Source organism: Solanum stenotomum, chromosome 3, assembly GCF_019186545.1.
Source record: "Solanum stenotomum isolate F172 chromosome 3, ASM1918654v1, whole genome shotgun sequence".
Lineage (NCBI taxonomy): Eukaryota > Viridiplantae > Streptophyta > Magnoliopsida > Solanales > Solanaceae > Solanum > Solanum stenotomum.
Window position 1 is genome coordinate 9,238,664 of NC_064284.1, and position 22,231 is coordinate 9,260,894.

A 22,231-nucleotide genomic window follows, 5' to 3' on the forward strand; every position below is an offset into this window, starting at 1 on the left:
TTTGGACTTGCAATTTCCAGTTCAATTTTATATTACATAGTTTCTATCATAAGTTTGTGTGTCACAAGTTCCACATAATTTCATGCAATTTCTTATAATCTGCACAATCACTTTGGTTATCTTTTAAAAAGAAAATAAACTAAAGTTCTTCATGCCCTTGAAGATTTTTAATTTGATGATTGTTTACAATCTGTAACAACTCCATTAAAACTGCATCAGGCCCAAACATGCCCACTACTTCTCGAATTGTAACTTTGAATCTGCCAAATAATACTATAATCAAAACATTGTAATTTGAATAATTTTACATAGCTAACACAATGCATCTCAATTACAAACTCAAGACACTTTCAACCTTCAAATAGAGAATACACGATAGGAAGATTCGAAATCCATGCTATATTACAAGGGCTTAACCATATGTTTCGGGCTACATGCATAGTCGCCCTAGTTAGGAAGTGTTTTGCCATATTTGTGACTTTTGAGCAGAAATCCAAATTTAGTCTGGCTCCAATATTGTCCAATTGAGCACCGAAGGCAGGATGGGAAGCCAAAAAAAAAAGAAAAGAAAAACAAACTCAAATTCGGTTGTTCTCTCTGTTTCACAATGAACTCATTGGATCTGGAAGACTGATCAAGCCACCATCCACCCCCAAATCGTGCCCACTAACAAAAGCAGAATCATCGGAAGCTAGAAACAGAGCAGCTTCCGCCAAGTGTTTCACCGTCAGTGTAATACCCTTCAAACTAGTCTGCGGACCATACCTTTTCAGAGCCTTCATTGATACCTCTGGTTCTGCGCTGATCATCAATGGAGTCATCACTGCAGAAGGTGAAATACTATTCACTCTTATTCCGTACTCACCCAATTGCCGACAAGCTGATCTCACTAACCCTAACACAGCGTGTTTCGACATTATGTAATCAGTCCGCCAGGCTCCTCCCCTGCTTGCCGCAATACTGGCTGTACAAATTATGCTACCTCTAACACGCTTATCCACCATGGCTCGTGCTGCATGCTTCACACACGCCGCCATTCCACGAGCGTTGACGTTCATCACCCGATCGAATTCGGAAAGATCCAGATTGAGCACCTTTTGACCCGAATTACCAACGACTCCGGCGTTACTGAACATTACGTCGAGTTGACCATATTTCTGGACCGTCCAATCCACCATGGCTTTCACTTGATTTTCATCACTCACGTCGCATTGCATGTAGCTGCAAATCTGTGAAGGGATGGATGCCGCCACGGCTCTGCCCTTTTCATCTTGGATGTCGGCGATGACAACGGCTCGTGCGCCGTGTTGGGCAAAAAGGCGTGCGGTTGCTTCCCCAATTCCGCTTGCACCACCAGTCACTATGGCCACTTTTCCTTTCAGCTTCTGCGTGACCTCTGCCATTTTTGGTTCGTTTTGTGTTTTATCTTGTATGCTGTTACTTGAGAATGGAAATATCTTCCTAAACACTTGGCACATATATTTGGAGTAGGAGGCCTAATTAAGCAGCACCATAAGTTTGATGCCTCAGCGTCAAGCTGGCCAATAATTGCAGGTAAGATAAGTGGGCTCCAGTCACAATCATACTACAATAGTTTTTTGAATAATCGAGTAAAACAAAAACATATTAATTCCACCTACAGGTTACAATTTTTTTATGATAATTGAGTGGCATATAAATATGCTTTGCAGATATGACCATCCACCAGTAGTTGAGTGTCCTCACATATTTCATCAAATTTTCTTAAAGAACTTTCTTAGGAGGAACCTAAACTCTATTATAGGTGAAGGAAAATTCAATAGTGATGAATAGATTATAAATACTACATAATGCCATGGCTAGTTAGGACTCATAATTGTAGCTTTAAAACTAACTGCAGGTATCTACATAAAAAGGCACAAGTGATGCACAAAGACATTAGGAAGAAAAGCAGCAGGGCTCCAAAAGCAAGGAGCATACAGAGTATCTGCAATGGCAGATTACACATTTCAGCATCAGGCTGCAAATTGTTTCTAAATATTTGGTCCCAGGAAATTATTCCATACATCAAGAATAATCTGAATGAGACTCCTCATAGAAATCACTCGGGCATGGTGACATGACCTCTTGCTCCAAATATTGCAGCACCTGTTGCATTGTAGGTCTATCATCTGGATTTGCATCAGTGCATCTTGCAGCTATTTCTATAATTGCTTCTACCGTCTCTGCATCGGCTTCTCTGCAACTCGCATCTAGGATGTCTTCCAGTCTATTCTCCTTCAGCAAGGTATTCATCTGTTCATTTTTCAAATTGTGACACTATCAATATGTGGAAATTGTACAGCTAAATACAGAAAAGGGAAGTTCCATATCACAATCACCCATAATTTCCGAACTAGTGTCTCCAATGAAGTTTAAAAAATTAACGAGTCTTCATGAAGTTCTAAAATTTGGTGAGTTTCAAGGGAAGCATGCATACCCAGCCAACCACATTTAAGCCTCGGTTTACGAAGGATGGATCTGTTGGCCTTTTTCCAGTCACAAGCTCTAAAAGGAGAACCCCAAAGCTGTACACATCAGATTTCTCTGTGGCTCTTCCACTTTGCAAGTACTCTGGTTATATTACAATTTACAAACAAGAAATCGTTGGTCAGACATTTCATTAGAAGATGAGGTGAGTTTGGAATTTCAATTTATAGAGGTTAAGCAAATCAAACCTACATATAGATGATTATAAAAAGAAGAATAGGTTAAGGTTTATCCAAGCAAAAAAATAAGAAAATAAACCATTCTTGCAATTAAAAGGCAACATATATGTGAATCTATCTTTATGCCTTGCTGATTTAAGTGAATATGCATACCTGGTGCTAAATAACCAAAAGTACCCGCAACCACAGTCGTGACATGAGCTTCCTCATCCACCAAAAGCTTGGCAAGGCCAAAGTCTGAAACACGAGGCTCTAGATTCTCATCAAGGAGTATGTTGCTTGATTTGATATCTCGATGAACTATTTTAGAACAACAGTCATGATGTAGGTAGGCCAATCCTCTTGCAGAACCAAGAGCTACTTTCAGACGTGCATTCCAGTTTAACAACCGATCATCCACACGTTCTGCAAAAATACAATAAAGATGCATGCAATGAATAGCCAAGAAAAACAGATTGTTTAAATGAAAGCAATAGTGCTTTTCCCCCTCTCCAGTTTAAAAACAGATAACTGAAAATAATGGTTGTATTCAGGATAAACCAAATAATAAATGTATGGCAAAAATATACACACTTTCCATATTTGATGTCTTGTATAAGCTTACGAGGAGATGTGGAGAGGAGGAAGGATCTGGGGACAAATTTTGAAAAGCTGGAAACATACCATGTAGGAAATTGTCCAAGCTTCCCATGACCAAATAATCATAGATGAGAAGCCTTGCAGTAGGAAGCCTGCAGTAACCTCGTAGATTGACCAGATTAATGTGTTTGATGCTACCCAAGATTTCTAACTCTCTCTCAAAGACTTGATCAGAGCCTTCACGACTCCGGTCTATTCTTTTAACAGCAAATGTTCCACAATCATTCATAACCATCCGATATACAGTACCAAACCCTCCTGCCCCAACAACATCTTCCTCATCAAGGGATTCAATCTTCTCTATTAGCTCGCATGAAGGATAAGGAAGATCTCCATGGAAAGTAATAAGCTTGGCACCTGAAGCCTTGACAAATTAAGACAAAAATTGGGAGAAGGAAAAGAAATGGTATTGTACTATTCACCCACTTACTTGGCTCTTTGTGGACTTGTTTCTTGACTTCTGTGTATTTTTTTGCTGTCCTTTCCTTCTTAGATAACAACCAAACCCAGAGGAAAATAAAGAACACAATGAGTACAAAACCCAATGTAGATATTGCACCAATAACTGCTGCTCTAATATAGTGAGAGGATCGCTTCGTAGGGACTGCAGAAATCACATTAATTTAGCAACAAATCAGGCTTTCTACATAAAAGTAAAGGAGAAAAAAATAGATTCAGTTGGTGGAGGAAAGGGAAGTTCCAAAAGCCAGTAAACTTCTAAAAGGAAATAGATATGAAGCAGTAGCAAATAACAACCTGCAGCTTCATCGCTTTCAGCATGAGGCAATACTACAGGGAATCCCATAGATGTTCTGCAAGGCTTGCGGACTTGTTGACCACAGAGATCTAAATTGCCAATAAACCTAAGCATAAGCATTATCCTCATCAGAATAGTCTGCTATAAGATAGCCATTAATAGAAAAATTTAACACTGAAAATATTATCTCCCAAGACTATGAAGAAGAAAGGTAAACGGCAGGTCAGTTCACGAGACTCCAGTTAAACAAGTTGTTTCTAGCTAGTGTTGGTGATGCAACACCCTTACCAATGGATGACTAAGAATTTACTCCAGAAAGAAACCTACGTGAATTGACCCGTCACATACATTCTTGCCCTTGTGACATTTGAAAATACTTTATAAGCTTAACTATTTGAGACTTTGAGAGCATCAAGCTTCAAATTCCCTTTTGAGATGATGGGGAAGAATAATTTTTGCAAGGTACACAAGTAAAACTGATCATGATACAGGACTAGATTCCTAGTTTCAACTATGTAGCAGCCAATCACCCACTAGGCAATTAACACCAAAAAGTCTATCTCAACATATGCAACACATACTGCATGATTGGAGTACCATAAATTTAAGTCAGGTATACTTACAAATTAATCACCATCTTTAAAATTGAAGCACCATCAATTTGCTAGTGTAGTTCCCATCTCAATTATCACATGGTATTTAACTTCTAGGATCATGATTAAAGGACTATCAATTGATAGATTCGGTTTGTTCAGTTGTAAAAAATCTCAACTGCACTTGTGATGTTAATACATCGATCTTTTGATGGGTATTCTGCTTAGTTTGTATTTGCTGGGTGTCATTGTAACACTGCCACAAACCTAGCCTATGCAGCAAACAGCAGTTAATCACCAGAAAACTGGTGTGCAAAGACCTGATTTATCTTGTTTTGTATTTCCTTTAAGTGTGATTGTAGTGCCAAATGGAATGTGAATATTTTGCTGCACTTCTATACATATAATGTGAAGCATTATTCACGATAAATTGTATTTTCTGAGTTTTGAACCATCTGTCTAAATTTATTTACAGTATATAGAAAATGATGAACACAGAGGGCAAAATCAAATGTGGGGATTATATTCCAATGGAAGGAGAACTTACGAATCGTTACCAAAAGTGCTCAGTATTCCAACATCTGGGATCTCACCCGAGAAGAAATTGGCTGACAAGTTCCTGAATTGATTTTCATGTTAAACACATCAGTGTGTAATGCATTAAGTTATCAAATTAAAAATTTACAATGAACAGAAATTGAACTTACAGAAGACGAAGATGTCTGAGACGACCAAGAGAAGAAGGTATAGCACCCCTAAGTGAATTGCTTGATAAATCTCTAAAAAGGATTAAAAGGTACCAATCATTAAAACAACAACCTCATTAACTATATAATAAGATGGTGAATTAAAAAATATATATATCTCACAATATGGTCAGTATTGAAAGATTTCCAATATCTGATGGTATGCCTCCTTGAAGAAAATTCGCCCTGAGGTATCTGTACGCATAAATAATGCCTAGCTTGTGACAAATTCATCAAGAAACATGTGGAATCTCCAAGAAAACATGTTATCACTCAGTTATATATGAAACTCCTACTTACATAGCTCTGAGTTCAGGGCAATTGCCAATCTCATTAGGAATCACACCGTGCAGACTGTTTTCGTGAAGTGCCCTGGTTTTAGGAAAGAACACATAGTTTATCAAGGCAAGTAGCAAGACAGAAACTTTAGCCCTAATACAATTTTGTTGCATTGCCTCAATGACTATGGGACTTACAATCTCTGCAATCTGGTGAGTTTACCAACGCTAGGAGATATAATTCCTCCAAGTTCCATATAAGGTAAGTTGCTGAAAATTCAAAAACAAAATGCAGAAAATGAATCCAAGCAAACAGAACTAAACAAAGTGAATAAAGCACTGATAGTGAAAACAAAAAAAAGTGAATTGAACATACATAGATTGAACTCTTTGGTCATTAGGATAGCAAGAAATGCCAGTCCACCTACAAGGCGATTCATCCGAATCATTCCAGTTGCTCAAAACATTTTTAGTATCATTCAAAAGGGTTCTCATTTCCAACAAAGCAGAACCTAAAAAAGTAGAATCTTTTTAGCTCAAGAACAACATACAATGCTGAAAACCTTAGACAAAGAAGTAAACTTTACCATCTGGGGTTAGTGAAAAACAGCTTCTATTGAAAATGGTCATTGTAAATAGTCCCAAAACGATCAACTCCCAGACACCCATTTCGATTTCTCGATGAAAAATGCAGATTTGAGCTTACTTTTTCAGTTTGGACTAGAAATATCAAGTGCAATGTGGAGTAGTAGCAAGTTCAATAATCAATACAGATCTTGAAAAAAAGAAGAGTAAAGCTAAAATGGTGGGGTTTTGATAGAAACAATTGGTATGATTACAGTTCTTACAGATGGAAAATCCATAATAATGAAATTTCAAGCACGAAGTGAGAAAAAGAGGAAGAGGGGGGGAGGGTGTGTATTTTGAAAAAGAGAAGACTTTACTTTGAAAGTAGCCTAGAAAGTTGTGTATAATAGAAAGAAAGAAAAAAAGAAAAGAGAGAAGAACCGTTGTCCAGACACCAGTGGAGAGTTCAAAAAAAAAAAAAAAAAAAAAGAGTACTTGTAATAGCTGAACTTATGCTCTTATTTGTTGAAATTTAAGGTACTCGCTAGCTATTTGAAGAAAAAAATGTGGTCGTGTATGGGACGATAAAGAATATGCGATGGGGAGATGTTGTTGTTGGGAAAAGGACATATATTTGCACTGCCCAAAGTCTGAGCAAAATTTGAACATCTGATGACCACATTTTGAGCTAAATGTACACCAACCCATTTAAAGTGGGACATAGGACACTCATGTTTAGAATATCATACAAAAAAATAATAATTGGAAATATGAAGATTTGATAAGATAATATACTATGTGTAAATAAATGAATGTAACAAATAAACATTTAAATTATTATAAAGTTAAACAAGTAAACTTGATCTAAATTTTACATGATTATACACTCTTAGGAGTATCCATATAATTAAATTTGGATATATTCCAAAGTTCAAAAAAATATCAAATCCAAATTAAGGTCCAGCTTCATTTGGGTTAGCCAATGCTAGTTAACTTAAGACGATGAGCCCATTTCACTAGCCTAAAGATCAAAATGGCTAATGCCACGTATCAAGAAATGTAGCATGTCTAAACAAATTAAAAATTAATCTCAACGTTACAAGTGTGCAAATGACATGATTCTGCTGACCAATCAAATGAAAGTTTTCATTTATACGCCCATTAAAAAAAAATTAATTAGGAGATGTGTTAGACTATTTTATTTATATTACTAATATATTTAGATGTAACCTTTTTTCATTGTATATTTATTTTATTAGTATATTATAATTCATATATATATAATCTTTAAGAACATTTTTTACCTGCATGAAATCGGTATATAAATGCCGTAAAAGATACGCTCAATTTAACTAAAACAACATATATAGTCCGTGATTAAAATATGTGTCCACAAACCATTTTTCCCCATTGGATAAACCTATGGTAAGCCTTTTCTTTTAGTTAAAATAAAAATAAAAATTAGAAAAGGCTATAATATGACCCACTAAAAAAAAAATTAGTTAAAACAAAAATTTGACAAATTGTTTCTTAAGAGATACTAGGATATAATATGACCCACTAAAAAAACGGTGGCAAGTGAAAGAAAACCTGTCAGCATGCATGAGAACTTTTTGACAACTAAGGTGGCCACTTGTCAAGAAAAGATGTCAACCTTCAGCCTGCCTCCATTCATTTCAGCTTAATACTAAACATATGAATCTTTTATTTTCTTCTCAAGCAAAATAGTTGCAATCACTAAAAATAATCACAAGCAACTTCGAATTATTAAAAAAAATATATATATAAGGAAGACAAGTTCAAATAGAAAGAAACTCTTAGATCAAGTAGTAAGATCACTAAGAAAAAAAAAAAGGTGGCTTCACTAATCAGTCTTCAGACATTTAAACCGTATGAACTCCAATCTTGTCTATGTCAACTTTTTTTAATTACCCTTTTTGTTGTCTTTAATTTTAAAACTTGCTGGTATTATCTATTTTTATAAATTTATGTATTTTTTAATTAATTAGAGATAAATTTATTTAATTTTGGGAAAACATTTCAGGTTGTGGTGCAGTGTTGAGACAACTCAACTCTACTATTAATAAGAGATTTTGGTTTCAAGCTCTAGCTCTGAAAAAACCCGAATGGAATTCCATTCGAACCCTATAATGCGATTTAAATTTAGTCAGAGCTCCAATTAAGTTTTTTACTTTAATATCATGATAGTAATATTTAATTTTTCCAGTATTAGTATTTTGTTAATAAATAATTATATTAATATTATTGTGTTTATTTTATCTTTCTTTCTGAAGAGAAAAAAAAGAATAACCAGGCATATCCCACAAATTTGGGAATGCAATATATGTAAGCCATTAAATCTAATTCATTCCTCCCCTTTTCTCTCTCTCTTCTCATTGAATACATGCTGAAAAGATCGTCGGTTACCTTTTCTCCTAATTTATTTCTACAAAACACGTTTTGATCACCACATGAAGTTGAAAGAAGCAACATCTTGATTGTTTGCAATTTGATAATAACATATAGAGAGGAGGAGAAATGGCTGATGAGATTATCAATGCAAGTCATTCATCCTCTGAAGAAGAAGAAGAACAAAATATTGCTCCAAAATGCTCCGCAAGAAAAAAAGGAGGATGGACAGCCATTGCCTTCATTCTTGGTAACCACGAAAAACAACACATAGTATTTTTAACCAAAATAAATGTATGTGTAATGATGATATGTTAATTGTTGTTTGTGAAGGGAATGAATCGTTTGAGAAATTGGCGTCAGTTAGTTTGATATCGAACATGACTACATATTTGCGAACCAAATATAATATGGGGGGTGTATTTTTGGTGAATGTGGTGAGTATATGGTCTGGCTGCTCCAATATTACCCCTATAGCTGGTGCCTTCTTGGCTGATGCTCACCTTGGCAGGTTCCTCACTCTACTCTTTGGTTCCCTTGCTTCTTTCCTGGTACTTTTATTCTTCCTCATCTCTAATTTCCCTTTTTTTATTCGTGCAATTTATCGATTATTTGAGTGCAATATGGCTTAAGTCTCAATTTAACTGTATAGTAGCAAGTATGTTGTCCTAATCAGGGGTCAAAAGAATCAAGGTTTTTCTATAGAGGAAAGGGATTACAATCATTTCTAATGAAAATCTAGTAACAAGAAGATTTAATCGGAAATATCAACAAATTCTTGAGGAGTCCAATTTCATCTTTATCGAATATGGTCATGATTCAATAAGTCAGGTCCACACACTTTTTCTCTTGTTGATTTCAAATCCTTTCAAATGGATTTGATTGGTATAAATTATAATAGAAAATACAAATATTCGGTGATTTTTGAGGGGGTTTTCTTGGTTGATTACAGGATAAAAAAGATTTATAGTAAATAGCATGCTTGAAAGCCCCGAATTCTGTTTTTTTGGCAGGGGATGGGGATGGTGACATTAACAGCTGGAATCGACGAACTCAGGCCACCTCATTGTCAGGGAAATGCGCGTTGTGAAGATCCACAAAAATGGCAGCTGGCTTACCTTTTTGCAGGTCTTGGATTTATGGCTATAGGTTCAGGAGGTATTCGAGCCTGCAACATCGCATTTGGGGCTGATCAATTCGATACTAATACAGAAAAGGGAAGGTCTCAGCTCAAAAGTTTCTTCAATTGGTGGTACTTCTCATTCACTATAGCCCTTATCATTGCCCTCACAGTTGTTATCTACATCCAGACCAATATCAGTTGGTTTATAGGCTTCCTGATTCCAACTTGCTGTTTAGCCTTTTCCATTGTGATTTTCTTGATTGGTCGCAACTCTTATATCCGTCTGAAGCCTCAAGGATGTGTATTTATCGATATGGCAAAGGTTATAAATGCAGCTTGCAGAAAAAGACACATTCATGATCTACCAACAGCAAGTTCCCTTTATGATCCTTCCACCAGAGAATCAGAAAACGAGCTATTGGTGCTTAAGCACACGGACAGATTCAAGTTCCTTGATAAGGCCGCGGTGATTGTTGATCCTAACAGTGAATTGAATACTGAAGGAGTTGCTAAAGATAGCTGGAGACTCTGTAATGTTGAACAGGTGGAAAGGCTGAAATGTGTCGTTGGAATTTTACCCGTTTGGGTAGCTGGAATTACTTGTTTCATCACCATGGAACAGATGAATACGTTCGGGGTACTTCAAGTAATTCAATCCAACACAAAAGTTGGGAATTTCATGATTCCTCCTGGGTGGATGGGACTAGCATCCATGATTGCCCTGGCTATATGGATCTTCATCTACGAATGTGTATACGTTCCCAATGCATCGAAAATCTCTAAGAAAGAAGCTAGATTGTCCCTCCAAATAAGAATCAAAATAGGTATCATCATGGCTATTCTTTGTTTATCAGTAGCTGCATTAGTTGAAACAAGACGCCGCGACTTAGCCCTGAAACAAGGCACATTCCTATCTCCACTTGGCATTGCATACTTTTTGCCTCAATTCATCTTATCAGGTTTGACAGAAGCATTTGCTGCAGTCTCCGTCATGGAATTCTTGAATAACCAAGTACCAGAGACAATGAGAAGTGTAGCAGGAGCAATTTTCTTCTTGAGCCTAAGCATTGCTAGTTACCTCAACACACTCATTGTCAATTTGGTTGAGATTTTAAGCAGGCTAAACGGAGGAAAGCGGTGGTTGGGAGGTCATGACCTTAATGAAAACAAGCTAGAACGTTTTTACCTTCTTATTGCTGGATTGGGAGTACTAAACTTCATATACTTCCATTTCTTCGCGAGCCGTTACATTCAAAGTTATGAAGAATCAAAGAGGAGAAAGACTGTGTTGGAGGATCGCGTTGATGCTGGATATGTCGATTTGCCAGAAAAGAAACCATAGAGGTTAATGATCCAAATGGTGTAATTTAATATCAGACATGAGCATTTTTTATGTCTTATACTATAAGTTTGATATGCATGTAACATTAATGTCCATCATTGATCATATGGAGGGCAGATAATATATATAAGGAGTTAATTCTATTTGGTAAAGCATCCAATTTTTTGGGGTCTCATCTTGTTTCAGTGCAAAGGGAAGACTATTTTTAGATTTTGATTTGATAAAAGAAGTTTCTTTTAACATATTTTCTTCTTGCAAATATTATGCAAACTAACAAAATCAAGTTGGAGAAAAATTATTGATCTATTCTTTTTGGGGATGTCAAGCACTGAATTAGGTTCTATTATTTTATTTTTTTACTGTAAAGTTTATTTTTCTTGATATTTTATTTAGATAGCATACTTTATTCACTTTATTGTTTATTGGAATTTAAATATGTCCATTGGAAAATATATATTCGATTATTTCATCCAGTTAAGCAGAATAAAAAATCTATCTCATCCCGGTGGTTCTTGGGGCTGAAAAAGTAGCGCGCATGTGGAGTGGCAGAGTGCAAGTTCGATCCTCACCAACAACATTTGTCCTCTCAGTTTCCAAAAAACTCAATAATGACTTCAAAAATAGTGATACCACATTTTAGACTTTTCATTGCTATGCATACGAGCCACGCTATGGAACCACGATAAGCATTTATCATAATGATTATCACTCTCTTTATTTTATTTTTAATTTATTTAACTTTTTAAAATCTGTTTAATTAAGAATGTCTTTTTTTTCATCAATTTTTAACTTTTAACTTTTTATATGTCATGTTTAAGATCATGAGATTAAAAAGAATATTTTGATACATTCAACAAGTTTTTAGTTTAAGGCAACAAAATTTTAAGAGTTTTCATTACTTTTTAAAATTCTATGTCAAGTCAAACATGATAAAAAAAACTGATGAACAAAAAATATAGAGTAAAACAGAGACAATAACTTGGCTTCACTACTAACTTAACACTGCTGCAGGAGTCTTTTTATAATGCAAAAATACAGCAACGGCTGAAGCCAAAAAGAAAATACTTCACCAAAAAATTCTCCTAAAAACTAGATAACAGTCCACGTTTTAAAGTACTTCCTAAAGACTAGGACAAACATAANAAACTCTATGTCAAGTCAAACAATCAATTTGGAAGGGAGGGAGTAAAATATTGGTTATGAAGATAAAAATAACTTATAAATTAAATATTTAGAGGCTATAAACATAAAAGATGTGAGTTATAAAAATTAAGAAGTGTGCATTACGCAACTATAATTTTAAACGTAAGATAAATAAAACAGATGAGAGAAAAACTAAAAAAAAAAAACAAAAAACATAGATAAATCTTCCTAATCTTTTTTATTTTACCAAAAGAAAGTGTCCCGTCACTTCTCTTATGTCCATAATTAATATTGATTCAGAAAATATATTTCATTCCACATTAAAATTTGGAAAATGTCCTTTTTAGAAAAAGGAAAAAGAAAAGAAATTGCAAGTAAACGAAGGAGAAATTAAGAGGGAATTACAGAATAGAGAATCAAAATCTTACCTACCAACAATCTAAACTTATGTAATTCACCAACTAAATTACTAACCTTTCTCATATTTTCAATATTTTCAAATGCTGCCTTAGTTTCTATTTATTTATCTCGTTCTTATTAAAAATAGATGGTCTTCAAATATTTCTTTGATTATTTTTATTTGTCATTTAGTCCTAAAATAAATTTGTATTTTTACTGATACTTTTTACATTATCAAGAAAAGATAATTAATATTTTCATGTTTTATCCTCAACATTAAATATTTATTCTCCAAATCATTCTTCAAGACATAATACTAAAAGTTATTTAATAGAATAATTTGGTAAACTATCAATATCAATAATTATTTTCTTAATGAGCGTGTTAAGTCAAATAGTGACAAGTAAAAAAGAACAGAGAAAATATTTGTCATTTTACAAAATCAATGAATAAATGACACTATTCTTCCTATTTTACCCTTGAGAATATTAATCTTGAAAATATGATTTGACTAACATAGGTAAATCAAAATGATTAACTCATATTCATTGGTTAATTTAATTAATCAGAATAAATTAATTTATATTTATTTATTGAAAGTTTGATTTTAAAAGAATGTTAAATAAAGATACAATAGTAAACTCCAGTAATTTCTTAACGAACGTGAAATGATTTGAAGAGAAAATTTTGATTAGGGTCTGCTTGGAAGCCACCTGGTAATTGGAATTGGTGTAATTACTAGGGTAGTAATTACCAGTCAAGTAATTACACATGTCCTGTTTGGATGCCACAGTGTAATTACACATGTTCTGTTAGGACTTTGGATACACAATTACAATCATAAAATTATATTAAATTTTAAAAATAAAAATTAATTATTTAAAATTTATACTAGACAAAAAAGAAACTTTAAAAATGATAATAAATTAAATATTTAAGGTATATATTAATTAATAAACATATGTTCTTAACTAATATTATGAAAAAAAATTGAATTATATTTTTTCAAATTAATATATTTCAATTGAATTGATCATAAAAATTAAAAGTATGAAATTTCTACGAACATCGTGAAATGCATGTTTGATAAAAAGATTAATATATAAACAAAATGTCATAAATTATTAAAATGTTTGACAAAAAGATAATCTAATTAAAAAATGACTTGCAATGTACATACAATATTAAGAAAACGAATGAAACTGAAAATATGACATAAGTTATGAATTCAAAACCAAAAAATTAACATAATACTCTTATCGCAAATTTCAACATAGTATACATAAATATGATTTTTTTTTTAAAAAAAGCGTAAGTCTATAACCTTACTTAAAAACAAATTTTATTTTAATTTAAAAATTAGAATACTAATAAAATTATGCTAATGAGAAAATAAGCATGACATAAAGAAATAGATAATACGAAAAAATTGCATAGAATCACATAAAGTAAAGTTGAGAATGAGAAGAAAATAAAATAATAAAAAATAAACTTTTAGAAATTTTTAGAATAATAATGAAAAAAAGAACTTAAAATAATAGAAACAAAAAAAATAAAAATACAAATAAAAAGAAGAAATTAAAAGGCAATCAGCTGGTAATTACATTGTAAATCACAACCTCTCTCTGTGAATTGGATAGTGCAATTTACACCAATTACCTGCTGACCAAGTAATTACATGTCCAACTAAATAGGACAAATAGTGTAATTACACTAATTATATCAAATTCAATTACTAGGATGACTTTCCAAACATGCCCTATACTTTCTTGGTCTTTTTGGAAATTGGGCCTTGATTTGATATTTTTTCATTAAGAATTTCCAAACTATTTTACGGCGTGCCTCTGACTTAACTTTCAAAGAGTGTGATTATAACTGGGAAAATTGTATAAACTAACAAATTAATAATTCAAATTAAATGTTATAATCATATTTTGATTTAATTGTAATCCCTAGCAAACAATTGACATTTGCCTCTCTCCCTAGGTTTCTCGCTCTCCACTCTCGTCATTCTCTCCCTCGCCTCTCTCGCTTTTATACAAACACAAATGCATAAAATGCGTTTGTGTTTATATAAAGCGAGAGAACACTGTATATAGAAATACGAATACATTTATTTTCGTCTTATACACTTATAATTATACAAATACATATCTTCCCCTACCCAGTTCTCTTTTACCTTTCTCTCTTTCTCACTTTATACAAACACAGATTATACAAATTACAATGTATAATTTGTGTTGTATAAAGCAAGATAGAGAGATTTGATATACAAATTTTTTATTTCGATTCAATTGTATACAAATTCAAATTTTATGCAGATATACAAACACACATAAAATTGAATTGAGAGACTGTCAGTGATTTATACAAATGAGAGGCTTCCAACGATTTATACAAATGATCTACCAGCGAAATTATACAAATCTGAAGCTTCTGCCAGTTAGTTATACAATCTGATGCTCCATAGCAAACATAAAATTTGCTATGAAACGCAATTATACAACTATAGCTATAACATTTAAATATAATTTTTTTATGTTTGTTATATGTGAAAGTACTCCTTATAATTTCATATAATTGACTCGACAAATTGGCTAATCACCCAAATGAAAAACTTCAATCACATGGTGTTACATCTCAATAAAATCTTGAAAGGCAGAACTGGAAAAATTGAACCAATACAAAATTTAGATGAACAGTGCATAAAACTCGATAAGTTTATGGGTCACTATCTTTCTTCCATCTTGGTACAATCCTCGCCCAAGATTTATGAGATTTTTTTGGAAGACCAAAGTAAATTCATAGACAACCTTTAAATTTGATGTTGATTTTCATTTTGACAGCTTAATTAATATTTATACCTAGTAAACACGCATTAATAAAAAAAATAACTCTTTCTCTTTTTAACTATTTTTAAATTTTAATATTTCACATGAGACATATGTTTAAACAACATTAATATTAGAAATATTTTGGTTCATTTTATATAGCTTTAGTTTAAAATCACAAATTTCATAAAAGACAAATACTTCCTATATTTATTTATTTATTGCGTAAAACCAACAAATTCATAAGTCTTTTTTAATTTTTTTTTCAAATTTCGTAATAAGTCAAAACTAAACAAATAAATTAAAACGAAGGAAGTAAATTAGGACCGAAAATCAAGTATAGCAAATTAAAATTTCATTTGTCTATATTTAACGCTAACTCATGAGTCACATTACAAACGGATTTTCTATTCCACGCATTATCAACTTTATTATAAAGAAATTACGAAAGTGTGAATTTCAGGAAAAACGTACTGAACTTGTTAAAGTTGCTAGTGATCAATTCAATTCTAACTTCCTAATTGCCACAATTATGTTAATCTCCAAACAGCAATAATGTCACCAAATACTTTCTTTGTTGGTTGGTTAAGTAGGTCAATGTCACCAAATAGTACATGATCAAATCAATGATATTGATTTTAATTTATTTGACACTACGTAATTCTAGGTCGATCAAAGTTTTGGACGGATAACTATTAATTATAAGTAATTTATTTATTGTCTATTCCTATCAAGTTGAGAACGATATGTTCAGCCTCCATTAGCGACTAATTAATGGAGGATCTTACATTTGACTAGTTCATCTTTGATAGAGATTTCCAATATACAATTATATTTGTGCTTCCGTTTATAAATACTTATTTACGTTCGTAATTATTTTCTATTTTAACAATTCTCTAATTTCAACATTTTTCACGTAACATGTTTAACACCACAAGACTAAATGATAATTTAGTATGTTAAACGTATTTTTAGTGTAAGGCCACAACTAGATTCAAATATTTTCTTTTACTTTTTAAATTTTTTATCTGGACGGTATAATAGTTAGAAGTTACGACAAATCTACTAGCTTTGTGATGGTAATGGACTCACGTAAAATTATTTTTTATCTCGACAAAATATAGATGTGCCGTCTTAAACTTTTGACTGCGCTTGTTTTATGAACAAAACTCCATCTTTAATAAGTTTTTTACCTTTTCACCTCGAAAAGTTGCTGAAGAGAGCAAGAAAAATCAAAAAATTCAATATCACTCATTTTCAATTTAAGAAATCATTGAAGCGAAGCTAATAATGCGCGTGCGCATATATATATATATATATTAAATTTAGAAATATTAATACTTATCACATAAAATCATCATTCTAGAATTCAAATACTTATAAAATTGAAATTCTAGTCGTCCATACTATCCTATCTTGATATGTATACATGGACAAATATTTCCTGAAAATTGGCAAGACAAGATTAATTAAACAAGGGGCACACTTTTCTATATGTTACATTTGCAATAACTGATTATAAGACCCTTTATTGAGGTGATGTATGACAAACAATATATTAAACCGACTTCCATACTCAATGCCAAATATATATGTGCAAATTACATTTTACAATCTTATTATTATTTATTTTATTTATAATAGAAGATCCATGAACAACACAACAATATATCTCCATCTTAAGCTTCTATAGTCTATACACGCTTTTCAAGTCAATTTTCAATTACGTTAAAGAAAAACTATCATGTACATATTTTAATTAAATCAAAGCTGTCTAAACCAATTATTGATCCAAGTTAAGAACTAACCAATCTGTACCATATAATTTGAATTGAATTGTCTGACTGGTAAAGGTGATGGATCGAAATATATTTTCCTTCAATTTTTTGTCCATAAATTAATGTAACGAATGCATCAAATAAATGTAAATTATAAGAGTCTCCATGATATGATGAGACGGATATATATTCAAACTTGGTAGGCTTATCGTTTAGTAGAAAATATCACATCGTCACGTTTCCATTTGGGTGCAGGACGGCTAATTTTCTTATAACTATATAGTAGTAATGTCTTTGTGGAAGAATATCTGCAGTAGATACCGTAAGGTTATTGTTACTGTTAAGAATATATTAATCAACTAATATAAGTGTGTGGCATTCAAACCCTTGTGGAGGAGGGCAGCGCAAAACATAATTGAGTTCCACCTTTGCCATTGAACCAACATCCCACGTTGGAAAAACACACCAAGTCCGCGGCTGCCTAATATAGTAACACTGGAAAAATAGAAGAGTAACACGATAAAGGCTGTGCTTGGTATGGAGGAAAATGTTTTCCATAAAAAATTATTTTCCTAGAAAATGTTTTCTTGGAAAATAAGTGGATTTCTAACTTATTTTTTCATGATTGGTTGGTGGATAAAAAATATCCTTTATTTTTGGCTTGAGACTAGAAAATAATCTTTAGGACAATAATTTCTAATCCGAAAATCAATAATCGATCTACGACCCGACCTTGACACCCGAACTAGGACACCATCCCGAGTCCCGACGACCGTTCCAAAATCCTGACCAGACTTCTGATCCATAAATATTTTTCAAAAATAATTTTTTTTTAAATTTTTTTTACGGGGGTGGCCTGTGTGGGGTGGGCGGGAGGGGGGGGAGGTAGGGATGGCGGGTGGCGTAAAAATGAAAATTTTTAAATTTGAAATATTTTCAAAATGATTTTTCTGGTGGGTGGGGAGGGGGGGGGGGGGGNGGTTGCGTGTTAAAATTTGAAATTTTTTTAATTTTTTTTTTATTTGGGTGAGGGGTGGGGGTTGGTTTGGACGCAGGGGTAAAAAAGTATATGCAGTTTTTAAAATAAGAAAATTTAAAATTTTAATTACTTTTTGGATGGGGCGGGTTGGGTACGGAGCATGGTAAGAAAAAAAATATTGTAATTGAAGGATGAAGTAAAGTTTTAGAAAATGTTTTCTTTAATTTTTTGAAAGAAATCACTTTCCTTAAATTTGAGGAAAACAAGTTGATTTGAAAAGCATTTTTCAAAACATTTAAGCCAATCAAACATGAGAAAATTGGAATACCAAACACACCCACAATGGTTTATATTTGACTTGATAGCAAGTATAAAAATATTTATTATTCGATGAAATGGTGGTGCCGATATACGTATTACATCAAATAATTAGGTTGTAGATCTTTTCAAGAACTGCCAGTTATTCCTACGGTAAGGCTTCGTTTTAGTTAAGAATCTTTAGATTGATTGCTAACTTTTATATGATTAGTTAAGCATTCTGATTATTAATTGCTAACATGCCACGAAGTTGTATGTAACACGTTACAAACAGTCAGAATAGATTTGTTACAAGACTTGTCATCATCTTAATATATGAATACAACACTCATCATGAAATGCTTAATTAAATTAAAGTCACACACTTAATTGTAAGTAAAATTATGAAATGCTTTTTGGAATTAAGATGAATGAATTGCAACCACACATGACACATTATACAGTAGTATTATTGGGTGTGGCCCAAAGTGGTACACTGATTTAGCTATACTTGTCATTTCTCACATATAGTTGACTTACTCAACTTCCATATGTAAATTGTTAGCTAAAGGACCACAACTACGTTGTGTAGGTTTTAAAACTAAAAGCTAACTGCGGTGAGTGGCTTTCTATATCTATAAGGCTCTTGATGGCAACATCGATCACTCACAATATAGCAACACCTTTTTTTTATTAATAAACAACTATCTTAATCAGGAAGGGGGGTGGGGGGGTGGGGGGGGGGGGGGGGAATTCTAACCTGTAACAAAGGACACAAAAATAGAATAGAACAAATATGGAAGATACTCAACAAGACTATAGTATTTTGAATCGGTAAATACTAGCTTATGAGATTTATAGGTTTCTCTATAGCGGAAGTGGTTCTGCAACAACCACATTTTTTTTCACATGAATGGATTTTCTTTGCTCACGACCTATATTGACAAAGAACCATCATCTTCCTCATTTTTGAATGAAGGAAGTGTTACAAGAATTGGAGAAGAAACAACGAAGAGGAAGCCTCAGATTTCAGACAAGAGAAATGCTTCCTCTTCCAAATCAAAGTATAAATCTAAAGCTGATGTGGAACAATCAGGGCCTTTGATCAGAGATACAAAGATGAGATCATGGCCATTGGATCAGAGGACACCTGTACAGAAAAGGGAAGCTTCCAAGAAGCTCAGCTCACGTGATAAACATGTGAAGGAATAAGTTTGTTAATTTTGTACAAATAAAAGAATGACAAGTGTATAGTTGGTTATTTTCTTTTATTTATTTTTCATTTAATCTCAGTTGTAAATACGGGTACATATACCAAGTTTTAGGGGATATACAAGATCAGAAAATTTCCAATCCTTCTGCTCAAATTCTTTCATGGTATCAGAGCAATAGCTCGATCCAATCTTCTTTTCAAATCCTCTCTTGAGCTAACAGTAAAATGGGAGAAAACACCCCTCAACAGGTCACTGATTCTGAGGTCAATGTCAACACCACACTCAATAACAATCATCCCTACTTCCTTGCTCATTCTGATTCACCTGGAATGACCATTGTTAATTCAGTCTTTGATGGAAGAGGATTTCCAGGTTGGAGAAGAGGGGTTCTGATAGCCTTATCTGCGAAAAAGAAACTAGGATTCATTAATGGAACATGTAAAGCACCAGATCTGAATGCAGTAGATTATGAACAATGGAGCTGTTGTAATGATATGGTGATATCATGGCTACTTAATTCATTATCAAAGGACATTGGGGATAGTGTTATCTATTCCAAGACAGCTAAGGAGTTATGGGATAGCTTAGAGCACAGGTTTGGTAGATCTAATGGTGCTAAGCTATATCATTTACAAAAAGAACTCTCAGGTCTGGTTCAAGCCAACAGTGACATAGCAGGATATTTTACCAAACTCAAACGACTATGGGATGAACTGGACTCTCTTAATCACACCATATCTTGTACTTGTGTGTGCACATGTGAAGGGAAAGCTAGATTAGTGAAATCCCTAGAAGATCAGAAGTTGATCCAATTTCTGATGGGGCTTAAGGATGTGTATGCACAGGCAAGAGGAAACATCTTGACGATGAATCCTTTACCAAATATTGATCATGCTTACTCCCTACTACTTCAGGATGAGAATCAGAGGGAAGTATATGTCCATTCAACTTTGTCAGCTGAATCTGCAGCCTTCATGGCAACACCTCAAGGAAAATTCAATCAAAAAATTGGGAATCAGGGAATGAGACACACAAATCCAATGCAGAAATTTGCAGTTAACAACAATCAAAGAAATGGGAAAGGAGCATTAAAGGGAAAACCAAGGAAAACCAAGTATAATCCTAATGTCACTTGTACTTATTGTGGGAAGACAGGACATGTTGATGATAATTGTTATAGACTCATAGGATTTCCTGATGATTTTGAGTTCACTAAGTCTAATTTTTATCCAAACAAAGCAAATGGGGTGATTGCAGGTGTTGAAACTGAAGGAGTTCATAATTCACAGAAAGAAGCTAATGGAAGTAATGTTATTGCTGGAAACAGTTTTGCTCATGAAAATAATTTTGGCCAGTATCTCAACAAGGACCAGTATGCTAATTTGGTTGAACAAGTAACAAGGGATGTCCAAATGAAGCAGGGAAGTACCTCTGCATCTGGATTCAATGCAGGAGCAATTGCTGGTACAATTTTACATTACTCTGGTTCATGTTTTTCAGTTTTTAATTCCAGCACCTGGATCATTGATTCAGGAGCTTCAGAGCACATGTGTTTTGATTCCAAGTTTTTCACTTCTCTAAGTCTTCTCCCTGTACCTATATCTATCACTTTACCTAACTCTTTCAGGATAATTGTGACTCATACAGGAAGTGTTTCCATTCTGCCTAAGATAACTCTCCATAATGTGCTTCATGTGCCAGTTTTTAAGTACAACTTATTATCTGTTCATAAGTTGTGTAGTCAATACAACTGTCATGTGTTACTTACTACTAGTGGATGTATCTTACAGGACCCTTCAATGAGGATCACTCAAGCTTTTGGTGAGGTGAAAGAAGGACTGTATCTCTTACAACCCACTAGTACTAGGTCTGAAGTTGTGTCACAAAGCAATGTAGTTTCTTTTAAAAAAGGAAGCAATTCCATTCCTCAGTCAAATTCAGTTTCTTTTCCAGTTTCTGCAAATGTGGTTCCTACTGTGGATCTTTGGCATGTAAGATTGGGGCATGTGCCCTATTCAGTAATGAAAAATTTCAGTTTCATTCGTTCTTCTTTCAATTCTGAGCATGTTTGTGATGTGTGTCCTAAAGCAAGGCAAACTAGACTGCCTTTTCCAGTCAGCCAGATTCATTCCCAACAAGTGTTTGATTTAATTCATATTGATACATGGGGTCCATATAAATCATGCACTTATGATGGATATAGATACTTTCTCACTATAGTAGATGATTATAGTAGAGGTACTTGGGTGTTTTTATTGAGTTCTAAATGTAATGCTTTCCCTATCCTTAAAGAGTTTTTAATCATGATTGAAAGGCAGTTTAGTAGAAAGGTTAAATGCATAAGGTCTGACAATGCTCTAGAATTAGGGAAAGGGACTCAAGAAGGTCTCTACCTGAGATCACAGGGAATTCTACATCAAACATCTTGTGTGGGGACTCCCCAACAAAA

General features: G+C 33.5%; 3 protein-coding genes across 3 annotated transcripts; 1 reads left to right on the forward strand and 2 right to left on the reverse strand.

Annotated features, from left to right (window-relative positions):
- Positions 1-293: 293 nt before the first annotated feature.
- On the reverse strand, positions 294-1,483 carry LOC125860628 ((-)-isopiperitenol/(-)-carveol dehydrogenase, mitochondrial-like). The gene has a single exon (XM_049540624.1). The coding sequence runs from the start codon at positions 1,476-1,478 to the stop codon at positions 603-605; it is 876 nt and encodes a 291-aa protein (XP_049396581.1). The 5' UTR covers positions 1,479-1,483; the 3' UTR covers positions 294-602.
- Positions 1,484-1,784: 301 nt separating this feature from the next.
- Positions 1,785-6,677, reverse strand: LOC125860439 (LRR receptor-like serine/threonine-protein kinase FEI 2). The gene is made up of 13 exons (XM_049540399.1): positions 6,288-6,677; positions 6,077-6,212; positions 5,899-5,970; positions 5,723-5,794; positions 5,546-5,617; positions 5,384-5,455; positions 5,224-5,295; positions 4,083-4,189; positions 3,757-3,930; positions 3,351-3,683; positions 2,841-3,092; positions 2,459-2,592; positions 1,785-2,274 (listed from the first exon to the last, which is right to left on the reverse strand). Exons 1-13 carry the CDS (start codon positions 6,367-6,369, stop codon positions 2,047-2,049), a joined length of 1,806 nt encoding a protein of 601 aa, XP_049396356.1. The 5' UTR covers positions 6,370-6,677; the 3' UTR covers positions 1,785-2,046.
- A 2,004-nt stretch (positions 6,678-8,681) lies between these two features.
- LOC125860468 (protein NRT1/ PTR FAMILY 2.8) lies at positions 8,682-11,158 on the forward strand. The gene is made up of 3 exons (XM_049540431.1): positions 8,682-8,926; positions 9,010-9,227; positions 9,690-11,158. Exons 1-3 carry the CDS (start codon positions 8,806-8,808, stop codon positions 11,139-11,141), a joined length of 1,791 nt encoding a protein of 596 aa, XP_049396388.1. The 5' UTR covers positions 8,682-8,805; the 3' UTR covers positions 11,142-11,158.
- Positions 11,159-22,231: the final 11,073 nt, after the last annotated feature.